Source organism: Aptenodytes forsteri, unplaced genomic scaffold (assembly GCF_000699145.1).
Source record: "Aptenodytes forsteri isolate BGI_AS27 unplaced genomic scaffold, ASM69914v1 Scaffold80, whole genome shotgun sequence".
Lineage (NCBI taxonomy): Eukaryota > Metazoa > Chordata > Aves > Sphenisciformes > Spheniscidae > Aptenodytes > Aptenodytes forsteri.
Genome location: NW_008795026.1, coordinates 3080356 through 3099230, shown reverse-complemented (window position 1 = coordinate 3099230; position 18875 = coordinate 3080356). Strand labels below are relative to the sequence as shown.

The 18875-nt window shown below is 41.3% G+C and overlaps 1 protein-coding gene across 1 annotated transcript in view; it reads left to right on the top strand.

Moving 5' to 3' along the window:
- The window catches only part of OBSCN (obscurin, cytoskeletal calmodulin and titin-interacting RhoGEF), a 214003-nt gene that overhangs the window by 159433 nt on the left and 35695 nt on the right, over window positions 1-18875 (top strand). The window contains 5 exon segments of the mRNA XM_019471183.1: window positions 559-672; window positions 1383-1550; window positions 1827-1929; window positions 2522-2651; window positions 3786-3891. Coding sequence (XP_019326728.1) covers window positions 559-672; window positions 1383-1550; window positions 1827-1929; window positions 2522-2651; window positions 3786-3891 — 621 coding nt within the window.

Genomic DNA, 18875 nt, shown 5'->3' with positions numbered 1-18875 from the left:
AATGCCAGAACAGAGTTGGTTTTAGTGTATATACACTGAAAACAAGTCTGGGCGTTTTATTGTTATGCTTTTAGTGAGGTGTTCTAATGAGGAAGACTATCAGAATAATTTTGCATAGTTTCATGTGGTAGTACTAAGTTAAAATAAAAGCCCCTTAACAAAGCATAGATTTTATTGTATGGACACCAACAGAACACCGGTTTGGATATGAAGAGTGAATTTTAATTGGGGAATTATCTTAACTGTGACAGCTGTGTGGTGTCTGAATAATAGATGTGCTTATTAAAATCGTGGCCTAAAATACTTCCAGATCAGCTTTTTATGGCCCATCTTTACAGCCAACAACAGACATTTGGCAGACTGAATTTAGTCTCAGATAAGCAAGGACAGCATGTCACCTGGAAAGTCATTAGCTGCTAAAATTACCTGTTCAGCTTTCCATTCTGAACCTCGCAGTCTTGCAAAAAAATTATACCTATTCTTATCTTACTTTGCAGCAGCCATCCTGTGGACAGAGCCCCCCTCCTCCAGACTAACCTGCTTATTCTGATGTTTCAGTACCTCCAGACTTTGAGGAAGAACTGGCAGATTGTACAGCTGAGCTGGGAGAGACAGTCAAGCTGGCTTGCAAAGTTACGGGAGCTCCCAAGCCATCCGTCAGCTGGTACAAAGGTATGAGCAGCGAGTCACAAAATGCATCCTCCAAATTTGTTCTCCGTCTATATTGCTTTGTGCTAGTTGGTTAGTGGGTAATCTAAAAGCTGACCACCTAGAGATACCCAAGTCTAGCCTTAAAGTTAGCTACTAAACAACCCAAGTAACATAGATCTTCCTGTGAGCTAAAATACCCTGCTTTTTCAGGTTTGACTGTTAGCCCGTATGAATCCACATCTTGTGGCAGTTAGACAACTTCTAGTAAACGAACAACTTGTTTGAACTAGCTCAGATGTTTCCATGTTACAGCACAGGCAGCTGTGCGGACATACTCTTTTCCCCGGCATGACTGTATTGCAGAGGAAACAGCTTTGCTATAAGTTCACGCCTCGTAAAGATCTGTTCTGCATGTTTACAGTCACTTTGGAGGTGTTCCTTTGGCTAACAAATCAGAGCTATAACCGCTCAGCACATGCTCTGGGAGAATTTCATTTTTAAACGAAGATTGATGTTGTATGAGGTCCCTCAACAGTGCTTTGCCCAGAGGATGTTTTGTAGAGAGCTGGAGGAAGATGAAGAGCTCATTCCTCAACTACCAACATCAGCTGCAATAAAGCAAATACAGCTCTCAGTCCTCCCAAGCCGAAAAGCTGGATGAAATTCCCACGGAGAAAACATAATTGATACTAAACTCTTTACAAAGACTTTTTTCCCCCTTTATCTTTAAGATGGAAAGCCTGTGGAGGTGGATCCCCATCACATTATAATAGAAGATCCCGACGGTTCCTGCACATTGATCTTGGACAACCTAACAGGTGTTGACTCAGGACAGTACATGTGCTTTGCTTCCAGTCCTGCTGGAAGTGCCAGTACCTTAGGGAAGATACTTGTTCAAGGTAAAGTCCTGCACAGATGCATTGTTTTAAAGGGGTCAGCTATGTAATACCTTAAACATGAATATTAAGACATTCCAGAAGTTCTGTATAACATCTACTGGGATAATACTTTAAAAAAATTATTTGAGGTACAGGTGTAGTCAATTGTTCTTACGTGAAAAAATTTGGTCTTTAGTGTCTTGTTTGCAGACATCATGAGAATTATCTGGTCAGGGACACATCCTTCGTATCTGGTCATATTTCCAGCTACTAGCTACATTTATCTTTGTTTTGCAGTGCCACCACGGTTTGTGAACAAAGTTAGAAATGCTTATTTTGTGGAGGGTGAAGATGCTCAGTTTACCTGTACTATCGAAGGAGAACCTAGGCCACAAATCAGGTCAGTTCTTCAAGTCACGCTGGAACAAACCCTGTTTTCCCATTTTGTATGGTCAGAAGAGTCTCCTGCCCTCTCTTTCAAGGTTATGACCCTTTTTTCTCCGTGTCTTCCACCTTAACCCCCTCCCAGTGCTGGCTCTTCCCAGTCCCAACATTCCTGAGATTCTCAGCAATTTATTCTAGCTAGCATCTGAAAAGAAATACCTACAGATAATACCTGCCATAGGACTGTATCAGACCTAATGCCCTGACAACATTTTATCTTTCCTTTATCCTCCCTGCCTTACACTTGAATTTATTTTATCAGCGACCAGTCTGGGGTATTCAGACAAAAAGCTCAGCATAGCTTCGCATGATTAGAAGCCCTTTTGCCAGCATGAGATTTTTTGAGAAGAATCTCATAAACCTGTGCAAGTTTAGTAACCACGTGTGATCTACCCACCTGTGGACCCATCTTCCAGGATCCAAACTTTTGTCTAATGGTTAACTCTTGAGTTGTTTGCCCACTGGTCTGATAGATGGATCAGTGAGCTGGGGACTTCTTGGCACTGCATATTTTTTCCTGGCTTATACACGGTGTTTTCCACATGCAGATGGTACAAAGATGGTCTACTGTTGAAAGACACAAGTAAATACCAGACTTTCAGTGAACCACGGAGTGGCATAATAGTCCTGGTGGTCAAGAACCCGTCCAATGAAGACATGGGGCACTATGAATGTGAGGTAAGTTCGGAGAGATTTAAAGATCCGCTGTCTGACATGACATAAGTAGGAGAATTCATTTTACTGGGAGAGATCCATTGCATGAGAATAGTGGCTGAGTAATTGCTGCCACCTGCCATATCAAAAAAGCTTATACAAAGTCAGGTTCTCCTAACCTAGATCCAGATTGTGAACATCCATAAGCTTCAGAATATTCCAATCTGAGAGTTTGGTAGTTCAAATAATAATTGAGTGAGCTTGTTCTGTAGCTTAAATTCAGGTCCAGATCTCTAGAGGTACCTCTTACAAAATTTAGGAGCATTCTGATGTGACGTTTTGTTTCTGGACTGTCTTTAAATTAGAACAGATTCATGCCGCTACAGAGAAACCATCCAAAGCCAAAAGAAAGACATTAAATCTAAACCACTGAAATTCCTGTTTATTTAGCAAGCATACGTGGAAGTATCTAGTAAATTAAAATAAATGTCTTGTAAAATATTTTCTAAAAATTGGTCATAGTCTGTGCATTCACCGTAATAAAATAGTAATAAGCTCTCAGGGCTCAGCAATAAAAACAGTTGACCTCGATTTAGGAAATTACAATGGCTCAGCTGACCCATGGTAAATGGCTCAGCTCACAGCAACTTCACAGTTGTTCCACAGAAATTTTTAGGAAGTTTGATATAATTTAAAGACTTCTACTAGAATTTTAGCAAAATCACATTACCTTGCATTTGCCATTAGCTAAGATCCCAAGGTCCAGTATTCCCTTGGCTGAGTAAGACTCAGTTGATTAATGGGTGATAAACAAAAAACCCTCTTTAACTACCACTTAAATGCCATACAGCAGGAATCTGTGTCTGTTGGTAGAGACAGAGCTACCTCAGGACCAAGTCACAGGCTGCAGAGCAAACTGCAAATAACTAAGTTAGCTGATGTGCCGTAACGTGTCTGTGCGAGTCATTTGTGGTAAAGCATTATCATGAACTCCACTGAGCAGCAATGTGTTCCTGCAAACTCTAGCTTAGGTTTGGGGTCACATCTTCACCCATTTCTGTTGTCATATAATTGCAATCAAGTTGTGATGTAGTATAGGAAGGTTTTATTATACAAAAACATCCTGCGTTTCATTTGGTACTGCATGATTCTCTTTAGCTGGTGAACAGATTAGGGTCTGCAAAAAGTGGAGCGGAACTGTACCATCACAGTGCTGCAGCCCTGACCCAGGAGAGGAGAGGAGACCAAGCCATTACCATAGAAGGTATGATCCTTGACCAGCTCTGTAAGTATGTCAGTGAATTACTCTAAAACCATCTCATTGAGGACCGAATATATTTGCCATCTTATCCATGTTGATTGTTGGTGTACACGTATCTGTATGTCTATCAAGATGTGCATGGGTATACTGCAGCTCAGCTCTATACCCATCACCATCTGTTGATTTCCAAACCTGGCAAATCAACTTCTTCATATAATGTTCATAAATGCATTATATGAAAAAGGAGGAGCAAATGAAGGGTATGTCACACCTCCACTAGTGCAAGAAAAATGTTTCTATTCCTGTTGGAATACTTGAAAACGTCTGTCAGCCTGGCAGAACGTGAGTTACGTACTGCTGAGAAAAACCAGGGGCCAGTAAGTAAAGCCGCAGGCATATTGTGATCGTTTCTGAAATAGCGCTGAAGACCATCTAGAATGACTGAGAAAGCAGAACTGACAGCAGTATATCCTGAGCAATATTAGTTCACCCATTATCTAGGACTGTTCAGGTGTTACACACCACATAGTCATAGAGTCTATTCCTTTTTTTCCTGCATGCTTCACCTGAATTGGTAGGGTGATATGGACCGAGTTTACACCCATCCAAAACCACATCTTTTTCTTAACACCTTTAGGATGTGACTGCCTAAAGTTACCTTCTTATCAAAGGGGTTTCCACAAGAATCATAGAATCATTGAGGTTGGAAAAGACCTCTAAGATCATCGAGTCCAACCGTCGACCCAACACCACCATGTCCACTAAACCATGTCCCTAAGTGCCTCATCTACTCGTCTTTTAAATACCTCCAGGGATGGGGACTCCACCACTTCCCTGGGCAGCCTGGTCCAATGTTTCACCACTCTTTCAGTAAAGACATTTTTCCTCACATCCAATCTAAACCTCCCCTGGCGCAACTTGAGGCCGTTTCCTCTCGTCCTATCGCTTGTTACTTGGGAGAAGAGACCGACACCCACCTCGCTACAACCTCCTTTCAGGTAGTTGTACAGAGCGATGAGGTCTCCCCTCAGCCTCCTTTTCTCCAGGCTAAACAACCCCAGTTCCCTCAGCCGCTCCTCATAAGACTTGTTCTCCAGACCCCTCACCAGCCTCGTTGCCCTTCTCTGGACACGCTCCAGCACCTCAACGTCCTTCTTGTAGTGAGGGGCCCAAAACTGAACACAGCGTTCGAGGTGCGGCCTCACCAGTGCCGAGGACAGGGGCACGATCACTTCCCTCCTCCTGCTGGCCACACTATTTCTGATACAGGCCAGGATGCCATTGGCCTTCTTGGCCGCCTGGGCACACTGCCGGCTCATGTTCACAATTGTACACAAGCATTGTACACAATTGTACACAAGCAGTGTGTTAGACATGCTTGCTATAAACCCATCACAACTGAGTTTAAATCAGCGGCTACGTCTGCATAAGGAATATTTCCTGGTGTAGGAAATTGGTTCTTCGTACGTCTTAGAAGTGTCCTTGGCTGGCTGAGAATGGGCCAGCCAGCACTGCCTCTCTCAAACAGTTCCCAGCAGCGGCTCAGGAGATAATACAGCAAAGGGACCACTTAGAAAATAGATAGCTTACTGTTTTGGAGGGTAAGAGAGAGGACTAAGACAGACATAGGCCATTCCATGGCAGTGAACCTTGGCGTCACAGAGCCGTCCCAGATGTGGTTAGTGGAGACGTGGCCAACAAAAGCCAGAGGTTTGCTAACAGCTGTAGGACCGTCTTTCCTCATCTTCAGTGTTTTCACATCGTCTTGTGATAATAACAGGGGTTCAAGTGTGCTTTTGACAGGGGATAATTGTTGTTATCAACATTCAAGTGACAACCATCGAATGCAAAGGCATACTGACTCAAGAAGCTGCTGAGCAGCAAATAACTGGAGTCTAGAGAAACATTCAGGGAAAATGGTACTCCACTCGTATTTTTTTCATCATTTTCCATAGGCTTCTGCCGTTGGCCCTGTCTGAGACAGGGTCCTGGTCTGGATGGACCTTTGGGCCAGTCCTCCGTAGACACTAATGTCGTATTATTACATTAAGAGGATTCAGACACAACAGGCTGTTAAGATTAGCATCCTGATCTATGTACTCCCTTGTCTCGGTTTTATGCTTGCTTTCCTTGTAGTCCTTTCCCAGAGTACATTCAAATCATTCAAAAGCGTTATGGGGAGAATGGTGTTAGTAGTATAGCAACACAATAATTGTTTCAGCAGGATAAACCTTGAAGTACTTAAATGCTTTGTCCTTGCTATGCCCTAAAGAGAGAAAAATAAGTTGTATGCAGGATGTAGAGGAACACAAAGAAATCACTGTTAGGGTGGCATATCTTGATGCAGTTCCCTTGTACCAAGGCAGAAGATGTTATAACAACAAACAAGGGCTGTAATCAGTGGTAGGAGCAGTGTTCAGCTCTTGGGGTTGCAAATGTGTATGTTCAGCCCCGAATTACTCATGTGCTGTTATTCCCACAGTCATAAATAAAAAATGTCATGAGCTTGGTTGAAGAAATGTAACTGGAGTTTGCCTGGAAGCTGCAGAAATGATATGAAATAGTTTTTGATCCGTGATGTGCAATTGCTTGAACTTGGTAATAGGGAAGGAAATAGATCCCTGAGTCACCTCCAGGGAGAAACAGAGAGCTGCTTCAGGCCAATGGAGCAAAGAGCAGGCTCATCCATGGAGCAAGAGGATTGTTCTGAGCAGAATTGCATCAGGGATGCATTTGGCATAATGCATTTAACTGAGGAGGGAATTTGTTGTTTTCTTGAGAATCAATGACCAGCCTTGATCTACCTATGGAAAAATCAGGTTCATCTGGCAAAGAACTGGAGGATGGGTGGATCTCGTGAAGGCTTTCTCTTTCCATCCTTACAATACTTTCTATTTGTGAAAATGGGATTATCTGTAACTTCACCAAGAGGACAACATTACTGCTGTGTGGTACTATTACAACAGAAAACAGATACTGTGTCTGTTTCCTAGCTCACCTGCACGGTGGGTCTAAGTTTTACCTGATTTATCGTTGGTTTTGTGAAATGACTATTGTCAGAGTCTCCTGAGGCACCCAAGGGGCTTTAGTTGCAACTATTTTAGTTTTTATCCTCCTGCCTTTTGTACTGTTTGTTATACTGAACCAAACCTACTGTCACAATTTGGGATACCATTAGCACAGTGGTTTAGGAGCCCTGACCTGCAGTCAGTGATGGTGCACAGTCCAACACTATGGGTCTCAAACCCAAACTTCTTGTCGTTAGGTTTAAATTCGCACTATGGGAATTTGATGATCCATTGGAAGGACCAAATCCAAAAAAGATGGAAACCACTGGACTAAGGGGTTCACTTGTGAGCACCCACAGCTTGGGCTGCAAGCCTGAAACACTGAGTTCTGCCTTCAGCTACACCTGGTCGCTGCACTGAAGTCAATGGAGAGTTGCTTTAAAAATCCTTTTTCTGTGGCTATTGGAAGAATTTTAGACACTTAAAAAAAAGTGTAACCGAAAGAAGATCCTTCTCTTTGACTTCAAGTTGACTGTCTGCTTTGCACTTTGCTGCTTAACCTACACGCGGCAGATCTGGGCTGATGTGCTCTGGCATCCCTTTTTAACATGTTAATGTCGCGATTCATTCATCCCAGGCTCACTCACTTGTTCATTTTTTAAGAAAAACAAAGCCCAGTGCTTTTGAAAGGCGTTGCATTCTCACCTGGGCAGACAGGTCCAGGATGTATAATGAGATAGTCGATTGTAGGGGAAGGAATCAGCTACACAAGGGGATACAAGCAAAAACATAAAGAAAAACGCCCAGTGCAGTTACAGCCAAGCAACAGGAATCTCTTCGTAGTCTTGCCTTAGATCTCATGCAGACCTTTGGGCAAGTTATTTAGTTGCCTTGTTTGGTAATACCCACCTTGCAGGGAAAAGCTAAAAACTGAGGCTCTCAGATCGAAGATTGCTTTAAAACACAGAGGAACATTAGAACTCTTAGTGCTACCCTTTTACCGAAGAAATAGGGCATAGGAGTTTGTCCCTCTTGACCTTTTGAAAGTTCCCTGCTTGGGGTGATGGTTAGGATATTTATCTTGTTATTTTTATTCTGTTGTCATCATCGGTTAGTCTCATTTTTGGGCTGGCCACGTGGTTTTCAGTGCAAATTCAAGAGAGCACAATCTGCCTTTACAACCATCTCAGTGGCTGCAGGAGTGGAGCCTGTTGGGTTTTTTTAGAGAGAGTGCAACACACTTGCATTTCATTCACACCATTTAGGAAACAGTGTTATGTCCACGAGTGGCTCATTTTAAGATTAGCTTTAGCAGTTCATGTCAGATTTGTGCATCCCCTGTTGCAGATTAGTCTCCTAAGAGTGGCAGAAGAGGGGTGAAAGCAGAGCGGTGCTCCTGTGGTTTATGCCAGCAGCGTGTACTGTGCAGGAAAAATAGGTTTATGCTTCTGTGAGTGGAGAAAGCAGACTCAAAGTTTGTAATGAAGGCCATAAACCACCTTTCATCCATTCAGAGCAACAAGAACTGACTTATCCTAAATGTTTCATCACTTGTAAGTCAATGATTTAACGCATTAACCAAAGAGGAGTCTAGTCCTATAGAAGCACTGGCTGATTCTAATGCTTACAGCTTTTAACCTGCCTATCAGGGGCTCCTGCTTTGCAAAGCTGTTTTCCTAAAATGCTATTAAACAAGTTGAAATGATAAATCCGGTACTAAAACGGATGCAGAATATTTTCCTCTCGGGGGGGAAAAAAAAAAATAATAAACCCAAATTTTCTCATCCTACTTTCATGTGGTTCTATCCTTCGTATAGGGTTGCTTAAATCCTCCCTCACACCTCGGACAGCACATACAAAATGGATCTGTCATGCACTAAACTGCAAATCATCAGGACCCATGTACTATATGCCATTTACAGCTTTCTCACCCCAGGCCTGCTGAACTTTTGAATACTGAATCCCTTTGACACCTGCTACACATAGAAATATTGCAGTGGTGTCGTTTGGGAGGACTGCAAGAACAGACATTAATAGCGTAAACACTAAAGAGACTTCCTCTTACTGACATTGGGGGATTTCATTAAATACATATTTAATTATCATATAAATGCAGTTGTTAAAATAACTGTATAAAACATCCATGTTTAGGTGTGTAATCAAATTAATTAATTCCTATTTACATCAGAACTGATACTCTTGCTGCTTATGGATTAATCTCATGACATTACTTGATGAGATTTTTTAAAAGTCATGTAAAAGTTGCACAACATTGATTTAAGGGTTTAAAAATTCAGTGAAAATTTCTAAGCTGGGTGCAGTAAATTGTTCGAGCACTCAGTTCATCTTCCATCATTGTATAATTACCATTCCACCATTTAAAAAAGGTTTTGAATTATTTAAAAAATATTAACTAAGGATAGGTAAACGGTTATATCGTAATCGTGTTCACAGAGAAAGATCTGAAAGGAATTTTGCCCCTTACTTACCCAGAAAGCTACAAACTGGAATTTCCAAACAGACTTTGTTTAAACCCACCTAATTCTGCAGTAACTCCTTTGACTCTGTTGGAGTTATTCCAGATTTTTACATGCTCTGCAAAGAAAACATAGAGCTCTAGGTCAGATGTTAACACCAACATTTGGACAAAATTCTTGTTCAGTGTGGTGGGATTTGTTGTTTTACCTAGCGGCAGGAGAGAGCCCGTGGAAGTTAAGTGGAAGGAAAACTAGGTTAAACTATTCCATCTAACAGTGTAAATGTATTTTTAATTTTCAGTCAGTGCAGTTTTGGGACACTATTGAAAACGTCAGCACTAATCATAAGTTATTAAACAAATAACACAGACACTACAAGTTCCCTGGGCAAGGACTGTTTGTGATTTTATGGACATATTTTTGAGCTGCAGTCCACTTTCAGTTGTACCAACTGAAAATTACCAGAGCTTATTTATTATAGGCTGGCTGGAAGATTGCAAACCAATTGCTGGAAAAATTACTTTGAGATTAAATTAATGGTTTTTTTTTTAGAAACTTTATTAGTTAATTGAATAAAAAGTGGGGCTTGCTATTGGTTTTTCTACATCTCATCCAGGTTCAGCAGTTCAGAGTGTGTTCAAAACAGTCTGGTTCAAACAGTGTCTTAACTTTACTCCAGCAGATAGGATGGGAACCTGCCGAAAATCTCTATTAGCTCTTCATATGGTATCTTTCTTATGTATCTTTCTTATTTTTAAATATGTCAATTTTAAGAAATATTTGCAAAATCATTAAATCATTACTTTTCTCTTGATCTTGATATGCATCAACAGCTTCTAGTTTGTTACGGGACAAGGGACAGGAAAAACTGCAAATTATAGCAAAAAAGAGATGGAGTAGACATAGGTGTATTACAGGGCTCTCCTGGGTTTCCTAGGGGGGTTTTTTTGATGCTGATTTTCTGTAGGGATGATAACGATTTTAGATTTCATTGTTACTAGCTTGGATTTTGCATCGAGTTCACAAAAGCTTGGAAACTTTTGGGGAAGTGTTTGGGGAAACTCTTTTTCTAGTAAGTGAAATCACAGTTTAAAGAATTTCAGCTCTCCAGGACTTTCCAGATCAAGGCATTTTCAGGTTTCTCACACCATCACTACCTTATTATAAGAGAAAAAAAAAAATTAAAAAAAAAGGACCTTGTTTTCTGGCTTTGGCCTGCCAAACAGAAATGTCAGAATCTCATGGCAGCATAAACAGATTTTGCAATATTGTTCTCCACAAAACATTTAATTCCAAAGCTAAATCATTCACTGTTCAGGCAGCACTCTGAATTCTCATTCTTGGTCAGAAACACTACAGATGATGCTGGAAGTAACCACAGAAAGCATGGATGGGATGGTACAGTTGTTTTTTTCACTCCGGTTTATTTTGATTAACTGAGCAAAGTTAATTTTAATCATTTCAGCTTTTGCCTTTCTTTAACCCCATGCTGTTCATACTGTTTTCTTTGTAGTCACTGAACAAGAGACTAAAGTGCCCAAGAAAACCATCATCATGTAAGTGCTGATTTTTTTTTTTTTTTTTGGTAACATTTGTGTTTTGCCTTGCTGCCTATGCATGATCCAATAACAAGCTTGTGTTTATTGGCCATGCAAGAGTGTTCATTCCCATCCCACCAGATCTCATGGTGTTCTGTGCTATGCAAAGTGACAACCTGAAAAAAAAAAAAATCTTACTATCCCTTTTAAAAACATAGCAGCACTGGTGTTAGACACAGCCTGGGTCAGGTTTTTTATGATATTACGCGTGAAAAAATTCCACTGAATACTGCCGGAGTTGCACAAGAGCTCAAGAAGGTAGAGTCTGACTCTCAGTGTTGAAAAGAAATCAGCTTTGAGAACTGGCTACTTGAAAAAAATGTACAAATATAACAAATATCTCATAGCTTACCGTGATTTCTTCTGGCTTTCTATTTTAAATTTTTCAGGAAACCCTTTTATGATGAAGCAGAAGGAAGATATACATTTTTATCCCCTTCTGTCTCTATATTTCTAATATGAAATTTCGTCCTCATAATGACTTGGGCTTTTTGGATACTTTGAGCCTGGTTTATATTGGGTGTCTAACACATAAAGATTAATTGCAGCAAAAAGCAGTACTTTCTCAGTCATATGTAGGCCAGAAGCTCATCAGCCATTAAAATCTTAAAGTATCTTCTTGTTTTTAAGTATCATAAACAAATACATAATAAAATTGTTTCATGCGCTGGAAGGGGGACAATGTCCTTCTGTGGTAGGCCTTCAGAGCACCTCCAAGCTATTCAAATCATGTCCTAATGGTAGCAGGTGACTATACAATGGATATTTTGGGGAAATGCATTCCCTCAAGAGTTGAACTATTGCTAAAATCAGTCCTTGACTTGGACATGATGCTAAAGTTGACTTTTTTTTACTTTCGTTAGATGGTGAGGAGGATGGGTAAAACGACAGCTAAAATACGGTTAAGAATTGCTTACTTTTTATCTCTTTTTTTTTATTTTCTATGATGACTATTAGTTACGACCCATACACTTAACCCATTTGGAGCCACTGGCTTATAAGAAGCCATAGCCCCCCTCCTAGCAGCTTCCACCTTGAATAGGGAAAGAGCAGACAGGAGAGGCAGGAAGGGGTTCTGCCTTTGCCCCTCTCTCTTCAGCACATCGGTTAACATCTCCAGTCATTAGACTTTTTTACCCTGCAAAGACCAGAAAACAAAGGTGTTTCTGCCTATACCGTCTCAAGGACCAGGGTTCAGATACCAGTGGGGTAGCTAAACAGAGAAATAATTTTTTGTATCATGTTCAGAAACATCCTGAGAAAGTCATGAGCAGGAAGGAATCACTCAGAGCCAGACCGTGTCTCAAGCTTAGTAAAACTCATCTTTCTACATCTCTGTGCCTGCAAATCACCTGGAGAGATGCCTTTATTTTACATCTCTCCTCAGTCAGCTAATAGTCCTCCTTTTCCCTTTATGATTTTAAATCACAAGCAGCAGCATTAATATTGGTTGATTGAATAAAATTAAACTGATACAAAATACCATCAGTTAAGCTGATTTCTAAATTTCTGACATGTAAATTCCATAGACTATTGCTTTGGACAGCTCAGGAAGTGATTCCTAAATTAAGGGCTGCAGCCTCAAAGGAGGTTGGTACATATATGAGTGGGATCTCAGAACAACTGAAATTCCCCTCCTTTTGCCAGGGGATGCGGTCATGAACTCATTAGAATGGACCTCAGCTGGAACTGGGGTAATGGTGGGGTAAAATTTGGGAACAACTCTCTAAGGGCACATTCCAGCTCTCCTTAATGTGTAGCGAGCTGAGGAACAGAAGCAGCTTTGAAACTACTAGCAGAAAATAACACGTAATTCAGAGATGGGATTGAACAATGCCTATATATGTAAATCCCAGGCCCAAAAAAGCATTTTAACCTTGCAATGTAAAGCAAAGTCTAGTGCAAGCACACATGGATTCATTCTCGTCTTTATCTAAAATGATTTAGTTTTGTGCAATTCAGAAAGGCACCCTGGCCATTATGAAGGCTCTGCGTAGACCTTAAAGCTCTATAGCAAAACTGTAGAAAACTTGGGGGAAAAGAGTAAAGCAGTGGAAATGAGCAGGAGAAGAGAGGGTGCTCTGGAAGAAAAGAAATCCCACTGTAGCTGATGCAGTCCTGGACTTCACCGCATCCTCAAAGGGAGAGATTGATGGTGGAAAGAAATCTGACCTCCATAGGAGAAGGCAATACCAGACTCCAAACATGAGACCAATAGATGAGGAAGGCTACAATATGTCTAAGACGATTAGTCTTCCATGATGGTTAGACAAATGCAATAGGAGAAACGGGCTCTCCTTTCACAAGGACTCCTTCCACCCTTCTCTCTATCTCGGTGCAAAAGCCAGAGCAGAGACGGCTGGAGAGCAGAGCTGGTGACTTTCAGCCCTATGCGGCTGTGACTAGAGGCTGGTGAGGAGAAAGAGAGAAATAAAAAAGCTTTCATCTTGATTCATAATCCCAGTTCAGGCCATCATCTTTACCCTTCAGTTAATTCTTTTTTTTTGGTCCCATTGCTTGGGGGTAGGGACAGAATCTCAACACAGAAACGAAATCAGCTTTGCCTGTTAGTTCCACTGAACCAGCTACCTCCACTGTAGAGCATTAGCTTCCTTGTGCTTGCAAAGCAAACACTGTCTTTACCTTCAAGTTCTTCCATGTAAGAAATGACACCTGAAAAATCTGCAGGAAAAACTGCATGTTAAATATATAAATTAAGAGCATTGAAGTCTGGGTTTAGGTGTTCCTGTCCCCAGATTTTAAAGCTATTTGATCCGATTTCATCTGTAGCTCATTTAAAGTCGAAGTCTGTCCTGGCATGGGAGCAGAAGATTGTTTTGACACAAGCTGTGTATTTATACAGGGATGCTGAGGAGTCCCAACTGCTTTGGATATGTCAAAAAGTCTGAAGTAAGGCCAGCAGAAATATGCTGAGAAATTATAGTCATGCATCCCAGATTGGTTTGGTACTCCTGTGTCAATGGGTGGTAGTAGGGTCAGGCTGTGTCTGCAATAATGATATTATGAAGAGTAAAAATAAGTACATTATGGCACAGATGACTTGTGCAGGAAATGTTCTAACTTTCTTTTCCTGGTCTCCAAATGCTTAATGCCCTTTTAATGTAACTGTTCTGCGTGTGAAAATGCTGATCTCTGGTCTCAAAAGAGTCTTTAATAAACAGGATAGAGATATGTTAAATTTATGAAAAAAGAGGAAGCTGCTGACCCTACTGGTAATAAAGGGCATTTTGCCATGGAGTTTGATGAAGCCAGGATTTTAGCCAAAGATACTCAGGAAAAGGTTAAACTCCTTGAGTGTTTAAAATCTTTGGGTGAAACTGCTACATGGGTCCGAAGCACCATAGTAGGTGGTCACCACAAGCACATGAAATATAGCAGCATCCATAAGAACATTTCTCAGCTGGACATACTCGTTGTGTGTTCCTGCACTCAAGGAGGTTAATGGAGCTAGTCTCCACCTGGGGGAAAGGGCACTGAGGTTTTCCCTGGGTCAGAAAGCAAGTGGAGATGGGCATGTGGGTGTGTGCGTTGCGTGTGTGTCCCTTCCAAAATGACACGCTTCACCAAAAGCTGTAGTGCTCACAAAACTAACCCCACCGTAGCGCCTTGACCGACAATGGCATGTGCTGATGGAGTGTGGCTCCCCGAAAAGTCTCGTCTTCCTGCCAACTCCATTCCAACCCTTTCTGTCATCAGAGAGGAAACGATAACCACTGTGGTGAAGAGCCCAAGACAAAGGGGAAGGGTTTCTCCTGCACGTTCTTCTTCAGGTCATTCGCCTTCCCGCTCCCCAAGAGCGGAGCCGACTCCAGAGCCAGTTTATGTTTCAAAGATCAGGCAGCCTGTCCACAGACATGAGCAGGAGGCAACACCGAAGTCTGCTGTTCCCATGCTTTATGTCACAGAACCAGAGGACAGGCAAGGAGCAGCAGCCAGAGATGTCGTCACAGAGACCAAGGTGGAAGAGAAAAAACCCAAATGGGTTGAAGTGGAAGAAATAATTGAATTTAAGGTGAAAAAATCACCAAAACCTGCAAGGAAAAGAGGCTCTTCCCCAGCAAAACAAGAAAAAGATGACTCAGGGGTGTTAACATTCACTTTTCCCAGCTCAAGGCCTAGGCATTCCCCAGAAGATGATCCAAACACAAACAACTCCAACAATAAATTGGTGGAACAGTCAAAATCTTTGCCTAACGAGAGTCTCTCTGAAGCCGATATCCAGCCCTTGGTGTATGCAACAGAGCAGGAAGGACCTCAAGTCAGCAATGAAGACAGAAGCTCTCCGTGTGGGTCCGAACAACTAGGAAATAATTCATTTGTGGATTGTGGAACCGAAGGAAAGAGCTTCCCACAGGAAACAGGTGCTCACTACAGGTCAGACGTCGCTTCCCCGCTGCTTGCCTGCGGGGGTGAGCCTTTGATCTTCAGTTTTGGGACAGCTGCTGCAGACCAGCACGAACTTCTGTTCTCACCAGCGAGTCCAGAGGTTAAGGAAGAGGTAGATGAATTAGACGTATCTTGGCCTGTTGAAGAGGGGGTACCCGAAGTAATGCAAGATGTCCTTTCAGAAGAGGATAATGTCATTATAGTTGATGAACCAGAGGAACTACAGACAGATGACATTAGCACCCGGGACCGCAAAATCTTAACCCACAATGGCAAAGTATTAACTTTGGAGGATCTTGAAGATTATGTTCCTGAAGAAGGTGAGACCTACGGGTGTGATGATCAGAACCATACGGCAGAGAAACCCTGTGAGATCTCCGTGCTCCAGACAGAGATTAACGAGCCAACGATTGGGAAGCCAGTGCTGCTGAATCTGGTGAGACCTGTGGTGTCCAAGCCCAGGCAAAGATTTTTCAGCCAGTTTGAGGAGCACGTTCCCGGGGGCATGTTCATGTCAGCATCTAGAGTAACCGGTGTGCAGTCTGTAGGCCCCTCAAACATCTCTTTCCATGTGAGTGATACCTGCATGGCAGTGACGCCTGGACTGCATGCAGCAACAGCAGCAGCTTCTCCTGGTCCCTCCTTCACAGTGAAACCATCTTTCTGCACCGAAGTCCAGCTCTCAGCAGACAACGGACAGTCAAGCTTTAAAACTGAAGTTTCCACAAGAACCCTCAGCTATGGGACTGTTGGCGAGCCTGTTACCTTGCACATCAGCACAGAAGACCTCTCCCAAAGCTGAGCAGATGCAAGCACAATTTTCAACACAAAAGAAAGCAGCGTTTTAGAAAACACTAATCAAAATTGTTGTAGGTGAGGGGAATTGGTGGCAAAGATTACAAGGTAACATGTACAAGGGAATACATTTGAGGAAAATATATTTAAATATGATATGTCAAGCTTTTCCAGTCTTAAAGGGAACATGTCTGTCAGAACAGTTTGTAATTTTAAAAGCTTTGATCGAGGTGAACATATATCATTCCATAGCGGAGCAGTGATGGTAGGTTTAGGAAAACCCTGATTCTCCTGCCTATGACAGAAACATAAATAAATAAGTGTGTTTTTGTCTATGAACTTAAAAATTATTTCAAGTGCCAATTTGTAAATTATGGTGTGGCAAGAAGGTGAAAGTGTCTAAGCTTTTCAGCATCCTTCAGCAGCCCAGGATAGGAGGACTGGTTCCAGCTAAAGCAATCTCCTGTCACTGTGTGTGCCCGAAGGTCATGAAGCTTCACACTGCTTTGACTCTGCTGTACACTTTTGACACTAATTAGTTCTATCAAAATTTCTTCATAAACCTTTCAATATGCACATTCTGGCTCCATTATTTTAAACTTCTGCCACAGAACGAAACATATAGAAAATATTGCATTTACTAGGGATGCAAAGGGCTGCTCAGACCTTTTGGTTGAAATCCTAATTTGACTGAAGTCAATGGTGAAAGTCCCGCTGACTTCAGGAAGTAAGGATTTCGTTGTTCTCTTCTGCTCTAAGTAAAAAAAGACCATCTTTTTTAAATGACTGCTATTTTCAAGTCCACTTCCTAGTTGTCTAAAGATGTGGGTTTCATTATTCTGCATTCTAGTGTAGTGGATTTATAAACCACATCTTTTAAAATACAGATCTACTTAACGTGCACCAAAAGATTGAAGTGCTGCACAAAATGACTTCTGCATCTATAATCAAACGCTAACACATACAAAGAACCACAAATGTGGTCCTTGTCAATAGATATTACTGGAAGAATATTTGGTCTCCTGTATACGCCAGTGGTGAAACATTACTGTTAACAGATTGACGGATAACGTCTGCTGTATGTGCGAAGAGGAATTCACCACTGAGCTACAGCAAAGTAGCAGGAGCACAAAGACAGTTTTAAAAAGAAAAAAAAAAAGAAAGAAAAGAGATCTTTACTGTAAATGCCTGGTTGAAAAATACATCTGTTCAAATATTGGGCTGAAAAAAAAAAAAAAAAGAAAGAAAAGAGATCTTTACTGTAAATGCCTGGTTGAAAAATACATCTGTTCAAAATGTATTGGGCTGCTTGGAAGCACTGCCAGTTGCAATTGCATCGTGTTACTGTAATCATGTACGTTGAGCTGTCTTGTAGAGGTACTGCCTTCTGTTGAGTTCCTCTGGAGCTTTGCAGCGGGAGTGCTGATTGCGAGGGGAAGGCTAAGATGCACTGAGCATGGCCCGTTCTTGTTGGCTTCACCAAAAATGGATGTCGCACAGGCCTTCAACAAGTTGCTCAGACCTGGAAAGAAATGAGCTCACAGGCCCAAATATTGGTCCCAGTTGAAGTCAGCTGGAGTTTGTCATTGATCTCAGTAGGACCAAGCACTGGCCCTCTCTATCTGAGAGAGACGTGGGGTGAAAAGTCCCAACACCTTGTCCCAGCTGAGTTGTGTAGCACTGTCACAATAGAAAATGTTTCCATTTAGATGGTGTGGGGAAATCAGAAATGCTCAGACACAGCTGAATTTCTAACTAGCATGAAGAGAGAGGATCGAGTGAGGTTTTGCCTTGGAAATGTTGATGCGTGATGTTGTCTCAGTGTTTCCCAGCTACGTAAAATTGTGAAGCATGTTCTGGAGTCCTCCGGGCAATATTCCCACTAACAGGGATTGAATTCACAAAAGGTGCTTGTAGAAAAGAATACATTATTTTTTTTTTTCCTTCTGTGGCTGCACCTTGATCATGTGCTGACTAAAAGGAACGTAGTGATTTCACAGCCTTTTACTTCCAATATCCAAACAGGATGTTATGTGTAATATCATGTGCATTACCCTCATGATATAGGATGCTTTTCCAGTGACTACACGTGGTGAAAGAAATCAAGGCTCTTTTATGTTACTCTCCCGTTTTTTATAACATCTCTTTGGTTTACACTGTTTGTTTTATAATTAAGCAATACAATGGATATATATTAGTGCTTTTTTCATATATTGCACTGTACATTGGAAAGTAACAGACATACAACAGGGAAATACTTTCGAAACTAAAAATATTTCTTTTCTATTGGGCCTGGTTCTGATCTCAGTTATTCCAGTATCAATCTAGAATAATTCCACAGAAGGCAGTGGATTTGATTCAGATTTACAAAGATATTGCTGAGAAAAGAATTTGCCCTATGATAGTCTTCAAAAATATAATATTAATCCAAAAGATAATAAAGATATGTAAAGGAATGTGGAGGTTTCCTCCTGTTGTGGTTGATGCTCAGATTTTTCTAAAGAAGCTAAAAGGTTGCAGTTCAGATGGTCATAGAAGAAATAACTATACTTTGATTCATTAGCTCAAAGCAATTAACATCTGTTTACATTTTCTTTTGAAATTTAAGCAAAAGAGAATTAATTGAAAGGAATTTTTAAAATCTTATGCAGGACTCTGTTCAAAAAGTGAAAGGTTTATGAGAAGTTCATTACATATACTTT